At 37.8% G+C, this 7,270-nt stretch overlaps 3 protein-coding genes across 5 annotated transcripts; 1 reads left to right on the top strand and 2 right to left on the bottom strand.

Annotated features, from left to right (window-relative positions):
- On the top strand, positions 1-1,922 carry LOC9303121 (protein FD). Its single transcript, XM_002869005.2, has 3 exons — positions 1-1,065; positions 1,199-1,276; positions 1,477-1,922. Exons 1-3 carry the CDS (start codon positions 367-369, stop codon positions 1,546-1,548), a joined length of 849 nt encoding a protein of 282 aa, XP_002869051.1. The 5' UTR covers positions 1-366; the 3' UTR covers positions 1,549-1,922.
- A 601-nt stretch (positions 1,923-2,523) lies between these two features.
- Positions 2,524-3,846, bottom strand: LOC9303120 (UPF0434 protein ERGA_CDS_01260). Its single transcript, XM_002867002.2, has 3 exons — positions 3,645-3,846; positions 3,508-3,562; positions 2,524-2,955 (listed from the first exon to the last, which is right to left on the bottom strand). The coding sequence occupies exons 1-3, from the start codon at positions 3,743-3,745 to the stop codon at positions 2,878-2,880; spliced, it is 234 nt and encodes a 77-aa protein (XP_002867048.1). The 5' UTR covers positions 3,746-3,846; the 3' UTR covers positions 2,524-2,877.
- Positions 3,847-4,119: 273 nt separating this feature from the next.
- Positions 4,120-6,992, bottom strand: LOC9303119 (cytoplasmic tRNA 2-thiolation protein 2). Of its 3 annotated transcripts, none has more exons than XM_021017396.1 (9): positions 6,837-6,992; positions 6,700-6,757; positions 6,260-6,581; positions 5,820-6,168; positions 5,642-5,728; positions 5,260-5,381; positions 5,078-5,156; positions 4,574-4,968; positions 4,120-4,424 (listed from the first exon to the last, which is right to left on the bottom strand). In XM_021017396.1, the coding sequence occupies exons 2-9, from the start codon at positions 6,707-6,709 to the stop codon at positions 4,376-4,378; spliced, it is 1,413 nt and encodes a 470-aa protein (XP_020873055.1). In that variant the 5' UTR covers positions 6,710-6,757; positions 6,837-6,992; the 3' UTR covers positions 4,120-4,375. The 3 variants fall into 3 exon arrangements, with proteins under 3 accessions (XP_020873055.1, XP_020873056.1, XP_002867047.1); XM_021017397.1 differs by having other exon boundaries at positions 6,723-6,757; XM_002867001.2 differs by lacking the exon at positions 6,700-6,757 and having other exon boundaries at positions 6,837-6,991.
- Between the last annotated feature and the right edge of the window lie 278 nt (positions 6,993-7,270).

The raw sequence follows: 7,270 nt of genomic DNA, 5'->3' as shown, positions 1-7,270 counted from the left end.
GCCTGCCTTTTATCAAGCATCTCTCCCCCACTCACTCTTTTACATTTAGGGATCATGAAAATAGTTCACTTTTGAAATTTATCAACACCATTTTTATCTTTATAATAACTTTGACGTTGAATACATCAACACCTTAATTACATATAGTTTATGGAATTTCTCTTTTTTCTTGTAATAAATTTAGTTCAATCCCTCTGTCTCTTCTTCTGGAGTCTTGGACCCAACCCCATCATTCCAGAAATGACCGGCAAAAGTCAAGAAGCTCTCTCTGAGGTCTCTACTCTCTCTCTCTGCGTGTAGGATACTAGACAATTGACAGCCAAAGACTAAAGCTGTGTTGTTGGTTCACTTCTGTTCTCTTTTCCAATGTTGTCATCAGCAAAGCATCAGAGAAACCATAGAGTCTCTGCTACAAACAAGAACCAGACTCTCAACAGAGTTTCTTCCATTTCATCCTCATCACCATCGTCTTCATCATCAACCTCATCATCATCTCCTTTACCTTCACAAGACTCTCAAGGCCAGAAGAGATCTCTAATCACCATGGAAGAGGTTTGGAAAGACATCAACCTTGCTTCCATCCACCACCTAAACCGACACAGCCCACATCCTCAACACAACCATGAGCCAAGGTTCAGGAGCCACAACCATCAGAACCAAAACCCTAACTCAATCTTCCAAGATTTTCTCAACGGATCATTGAACCAGGAACCAGCACCCACAAGCTTGACCACGGGTTCTGCGCCTAATGGTGATTCCACCGCTGTCACTGCTCTCTGCAGCTCTCCTTTTCCACCTCCAGCAACTGTCCTGAGCTTGAATTCTGGCGCTGGCTTCGAGTTTCTCGATAACCAAGATCCTCTTGTTACCTCAAACTCTAATCGTCATAGCCACCATCACCTCTCAAACGTTCAATCCTTCAACACACCTTTTGAGGCTCTGGTTCCGTCCACTTGTTTTGGTAAGAAAAGAGGCCAAGAGTCCAATGAAGGTTCAGGGAATCGAAGACATAAGCGTATGATCAAGAACAGAGAATCTGCAGCTCGTTCCCGAGCTAGGAAACAGGAATGTGCCTCTCCTCTTCTCTCCTAATCTTCTTCTACTCATGTATATCAAAGGGAAGAAACGAAATGTGGTTTTGCCATCAAAATACTTTTGTTCTAAAAAAAGGTATCTTGGTTTTGATTCTCACTTGCAGGCTTATACAAACGAGTTAGAACTTGAAGTTGCTCACCTGCAGGCAGAAAATGCAAGACTCAAGAGACAACAGGATCAGGTAAACAAGCAGAGAGAAGTTCTTATAGTTTTACCCTTTTGAAGCGCTCATGTAAATAGTTCAATTCCTTATAGTTTAAGGTAACCAACTGATCAAAAGAGAGCAGTATATTTGTTTTGCATACTTTTTTTGTCCAATGACATTTTGGGTGGTAAGATTCTAATACTTCAGTTATGTGTTTATTACGTGCGTGTGTGCAGTTGAGAATGGCTGCAGCAATTCAGCAACCCAAAAAGAACACACTTCAACGGTCTTCCACAGCTCCATTTTGAGAAATCCACAAGTCCTTATTTCTCTTTTGGGGATTGAGATTGTCTCATGAAGAAGTAAAAAAATGGAAAAAAGTTTGTACCCTTTTTTATTAGCTAAGTATAAAACTAAGCTAAAATTGTAGAAGTAAGATATTGTAGGGGAAAGAAAGAAGATGTAAAACAAAAGACCCGGAAAGAGAAAAGGATCTTTCAATTTCCTAAGGCACAGGAACACCTGTCCTGGGTCCTCTCTTCATGTTCTGTCGTTTTGCTATTTAAACTCTTTTTTCACTTCTGTACTAACTTCTACTTGTATTCTTGTTGTAGTAATATGTTCTACTTCCTCTTCTAATAATACTAGTAAGAAAAAAAAACACTTATGTTTTACTGTTTAACCAATTTGGTTCTCAAAAGAAGCAAATGACCACTAGACAAAACAGTGCTCCACTTAAATGATGACAATACCAGATAAAAGTGAGAAGGGGACCTATCACTGAACATTTAAGTTTCTCCCTATCACATTATCACAAAAATATCCAATCCTTTGGCCGGCTACCATACAAGCCAACAACTTGCACTATGAAATTGAAACCTCCAAGCCAATGGGAATTAAGTTCACCACTTTTTTGGTTGGTCAAGAGAGAACATGATAAGTTTTTTATTCAGTCTGGTCACTCCCCACGTCTTATTTATTCATAGTACATAGTACTGTAGCTTTTGCTATAACTGGTCACCATCAAAAACACTAGGTGTGTGTTTGTATTCATTTGGTTTATCAAGAGAATGGTTTTTATCTTCTTTTGGTCCAATCTCAATTACCTGACAGTGATAAGTCTTGTTGATCCACTTTTGGTTGTTGATATATTGCTGTGTATTCTTTTAAGCAACCAAAAGTGGACATCAAGAGCTAATATGGTGTAAAAATAGTGGGCATTAAGATAAAGAAGAATAGTTACCAAAAGTGGGACTATGACTAGAATCTATCCTCACATCATATGGTTACACTTAGAGCCCCTCAAATAGGCATCCAATACTTTAAATATTGTTTTTAGTTTCATTCCAGTCAATAAGAATCCTAGACTTGAAGAAACTTTAGACGAAAAGGTCGGTTTATTCACCTGAAACTACACACCTACATTGTTTTGCAATTGCTTACATGAATGTTTCCCATAAAACATTCATACTTAAAGTTGCTACCAGAACTTGGTCACAAGCCTAGAAAAGGTGTAGAAGAGATGATCAAGTAACTAGTACAGAGGACAGAACGAAGCATTGATAAGTTGCTGCAGATACAAGTTGCTACCTTGACTCTGATCATTTTATTTTATTAGGGTGGAAAAGCAAAAGGTATTAAGCTTTTGATGCATCACCTTCCTCCTCAAGTATTTTTCCATCCTTTGGAACCAAGCATGGAATCCCATCTTTGATCTAGCGTGTTAAGAGAAGCAAAAATCCTTAACAAAGAATCGTGAACATAAAGTGAAAGCTAAAAGAAACAGGAAGAATATGATTAAGAAGCAAAACCAAGTCTTAACATTGAATCGTGATCATGAAGTGAAATCCAAAAAGAAGAAGAAGAATATCATTAAGAAGAAAACAGCCGACCAATCATTATTCTATCAGTGAATCCCAAATCAACAACAAGAATAAATTCATTTTAAAATTTATTTGGTATGAAGCAAATGACAAAAACAAGTAAAGAATCAAGCTATATATATATATATATATATATATATATATATATATATATATATATATATATATATATATATCTCAATTTCTGATTTTGACAAATCCTAAAAGATCAAAGTTGGGTTGAGAACATGTTCACTGAATAAGAGAGATGATTCTGAAAGCATATATATGATAGTAGCAATTTGGTACAATTTCACTGCTTGGAGAGTTAATAAGAGTCATAAATATATAACTTTCATGGAGCCCAACAAAACACAAGCATCCGAATCGAAACGAGAAGCTTACAGGAAAAGAGACACCAATAGTATCGCTGACAAGTGATTTCGTCTTCTCGCAAAACCTATCTCAGCAAACAATTAATTATTCACCAACATTTCTTCAAGACCAATCGAATTTAAGCTAGTAAAGGAAGGAAATCGAACCTCAGAGGTTGCTTGGAGAGAGGGCACACCAGAATCTCGGAGAGGGTCTTGTCGATTGCATTGCCGGCGTCTTTTAGCAGCACTCTGTTTAGTCTCACCATTCTAATGCTTTGATCTTTTGCTCTCTCCGACCGGCGTTGGCGATAGTTTTGGACTTTTTTGAGTAAAACGCAAAACGCCCCTGTAAATTATAAAGTTTTTAGCTATGCACCTGAATTCGTATGTTTTGCAAAACGGTCCTCCAATGTGTATTAATGACTAATTAGGGGAGATTATGTTCAGACATAAGCCTCTATTTTTGGCAGTTCCCGTTTGACGCCCTCAATTCTAATTTTGTTAATATTCGTCCGTCAGTGTTAATAAATTTATTAAACTTTAATCGCTTAGCGTTAGAATGTCTATGGGACATTGGTTACAATTTAGTAATTTACACAGATTGCTTATTAACCTATTGGAATATGTTGATCAGAGAAAGTTGAAGCCTCAGGCGAAATATTGCAAAACTTTATTCTCACAATTTCTAGCTTCCCATGATTTTTGTATTGTATGTGTAAATATGACATGCTTCATTCAATTGCTCAGTGATTTTGCTTCACATCAAAACCATCATTGTAACGAATGGGTAACATCTACGATGATATCAGATCCACATTAAACCAAGAATATCCTTAATAAGCATGACAGGGTTTCAACTTCCTCTCATAGCTTGTGCAAGCATCTGAAATGCAGATTTAGACAACCTCTTCATCGTCCAAGAGCAGACAGTCTTTTATTTTCTCCCTGAAAGAATTGGAAGTCAATGTTACGAGTTTCACTCAGTTTTGATATTCGTATTCCTAGAGACATGAACTACCAATAATTCTGGCAAAACGAATGAAATAGGTTTTTTTGAAAAGGAATCCAAGTTTGAGATCAGAGATACTACTCACCTCAGATGAGCTTGACTGTCAACCTTTTGATGCTTCACTTGGGAAATCATGTGATCTGGTAGAAATGAACTAAATTGCTCAAGATATGATCCATCTTCTGGAAGTATTTGAAACCGGCAACTTGAACAGCAAGCAGCATAAAGGACATCAGCTTCCTGGCCTTCTTCAAAAGTATCCAAATCTGATGAGTCTGATCTATTTAGCGGGCCATTGCAGATAGGACAGAAAGCTTCAGTAGTCATGGATCCATCATATTTGAGATTGAATCTCTTTAGGCGCCTCTGAGTGGCCATAGGAACATTCGAGTCATCTGTTTCCGGAATTTTGTTGAAGTAAAATGGAGTCAGCTTTGCAGCTGTCCGTACAATTGTGCATTCCCGAGAAGGATTTTCTTCCTGCACAACGGATATAAAACCACGAGACAATTGAATAAGCAAAAACAAAGTAACAACAGGCAGCCATGCATGCATTAAAACATATGCAGAAGATGAACATTATCTGAACCTGCAACAGAGCGACAAATGAAGACACCAAATCATTGATGCCGCATTGAGAACGACAAGCCAACTCCACAGTCTTTAGACTGCCCTGCCCAGAATATGTCAGATGTCACTCAACAGTTGGATTATGGAAGAATACGGTTTATTATAACCATACAATATAGACTAGGCAGCCAATATACGAACCCATCCAAATGGCAGAGTCTAGTTATTTCCAGTCGGACACAATCTCGAAGTGGAAGTACAATGGGGACCTTCCATCTCGCATCAACATGCTGAATATCTGCTGATAGTGAATAACCTCGTCCCTGTCTCAAGAAAAAGCAATTCAACTCACAATTCTGATAGAACATAGTCTAAAGGCAATGTCCAAATAAAGTACACAAAACATTGCGTATTGAAATAAAATCTTTACACCAAAACTTCAATGTTTACAGATGTATGGTTAGGTCCAAAATATATACATTCTTTAAGGCTTTTTGGCATAAAGTTCTCACTCTACAATGCAATCTATAGAATACTAAGCCAGAGAATATACGAGTCAAATTAGGGTTACTAAGCAACACACCTTGACAGTAGCTGAAAGAACATGGGAAGCAATTCTCGATGTGCATGATCCCACCACTAATCTGTTGTACCCATTTTCAGAGGCAACCTAAAAAGGTTTATCAAACAACATTAAACATAAGATATTTCCAAACCTGAATTTCTTTCCAAACAGAAACACAACAATATAATACCCAAACCTTTTGCAAAGTCAGCATTTTCAGATGCAGCAGAAGGTCTTCTTTTCCAGTATCGTCAGGAACAGAATCTAATAGCTTTACCAGCCTATCCCGCGCGTCAAGAGAGTCTGAACCAAAGACGCTTTCGACAGGAACAACATGGAGATCCTTTGCAGGTGGAGACAAACTCGAGACAGTAGATCGAATCCACTCACTCGCATCAACCGTTTCAGTGGAAAGAGCAGGAAAAGCTGCAGTTTCATCCACAAACGCAACACCAACACCAAACACAGGTAAAGATCTATCTCTACTCGCCTCGTAATTCTTCAAAGCCTTGATTTGCAACTCGTGCACAAATTGAAGAGCAACCCTAACATGATACTTGCTACGCTTAGACAACAATCAATTGCGTTTAAAAGAAAACAGAAAAAAAAAAAAAAAAAAAAGAGAGAGAACAAAACCTGGAAGATGATCCACCAGAGAAAGCAACAAGGACGTTATCTGAAGGAGTGATCATGGCATGGGAAGTAACAGCGAGACGGAATTTCCCAAAGACGTTGTTCCTAAAACACTCTGCGCAGAATCTTCCATCGTCCGAGCCACCATCCCCAAATGTCATAGGCTCATTGCATTTACACTTGACGCAGACACTCTCCTGATTACCGCCACCAGCTACTGCATCTTCCACGGATATTTTACTTCCATTATCTTTCTCACGGTCATAGCAACCAGACTCACAGCCTGAGGAATTACAAGCCATGTCCAATTCGCAAACAGCTGAAACTGTGGAAAATTTTAGATTAGGAATTACAACACATAAGAGTAGATAAATGCTATCAACATCTAATTCATGAGAGACATAACCAGTATTAACAAGCTTATTAAGAGATTGTTACTTTACACGAAGCCATTAATCTGTTATACCCGGTCAGTATGTAATCCTATTCCACTGAAAATTGCTGTAAAGCGAAATAGAGTGAATAGATAGAGATGTGTGCAGACTCAAAATCGAAACAAGCAAATTAAGTGATTAATTACCAGTTTAAGAGAGTCGTCGCGATAACAGCGTTAGCAGTCCCAGGTAAGAAACTGTTCTAAAGGTCAGCCTCAGGCGATTTTGGTTTAATTGTTTGAAAAAGTCTTTACTTTGCTCAAACTAGGGTTTAGGAAAAACAAAATTGGGGAAGAAGATGATATGTGGTGATTTACGAGTCTACCCTTACCGATAAAACGATTACTAAAAAATTATGGATTTATGGTTTGATAAATGATAATAACGTTAACTTACGTAAACTGTAGACATTAAAAAGAAACCGACAAGTTTTGTCCAATTTAGGAGCTAGAGAATCATCAGTCATATCAATTTTTTTGTCGATATTTTAGGCTTTTAGCCATAGTAATGATGCCTCACATGCATTTCTTCATCTGTTTTCTTCTTCAAAGAACCTTTACTTGCTATGCAATATTAATAT

Source organism: Arabidopsis lyrata (genome assembly GCF_000004255.2).
Source record: "Arabidopsis lyrata subsp. lyrata unplaced genomic scaffold ARALYscaffold_7, whole genome shotgun sequence".
Taxonomy (NCBI): domain Eukaryota; kingdom Viridiplantae; phylum Streptophyta; class Magnoliopsida; order Brassicales; family Brassicaceae; genus Arabidopsis; species Arabidopsis lyrata.
This window is presented reverse-complemented; position numbering and strand designations above follow the sequence as displayed.

Excerpts from the sequence above, each read along its gene's own strand:
- LOC9303121 (XM_002869005.2), top strand. The coding sequence starts at position 367 with ATGTTGTCATCAGCAAAGCATCAGAGAAACCATAGAGTCTCTGCTACA. Across the intron at positions 1,066-1,198 it reads GTTCCCGAGCTAGGAAACAG|GCTTATACAAACGAGTTAGA; the intron begins GAATGTGCCTCT and ends TCTCACTTGCAG. Across the intron at positions 1,277-1,476 it reads TCAAGAGACAACAGGATCAG|TTGAGAATGGCTGCAGCAAT; the intron begins GTAAACAAGCAG and ends GCGTGTGTGCAG.
- LOC9303120 (XM_002867002.2), bottom strand. The coding sequence starts at position 3,745 with ATGGTGAGACTAAACAGAGTGCTGCTAAAAGACGCCGGCAATGCAATC. Across the intron at positions 3,563-3,644 it reads CTCTCCAAGCAACCTCTGAG|GTTTTGCGAGAAGACGAAAT; the intron begins GTTCGATTTCCT and ends TTGCTGAGATAG. Across the intron at positions 2,956-3,507 it reads CTATTGGTGTCTCTTTTCCT|ATCAAAGATGGGATTCCATG; the intron begins GTAAGCTTCTCG and ends TTAACACGCTAG.
- LOC9303119 (XM_021017396.1), bottom strand. Across the intron at positions 5,157-5,259 it reads AGACTCTGCCATTTGGATGG|TCTAAAGACTGTGGAGTTGG; the intron begins GTTCGTATATTG and ends TGGGCAGGGCAG. Across the intron at positions 4,425-4,573 it reads GACAGTCAAGCTCATCTGAG|GGAGAAAATAAAAGACTGTC; the intron begins GTGAGTAGTATC and ends CAATTCTTTCAG.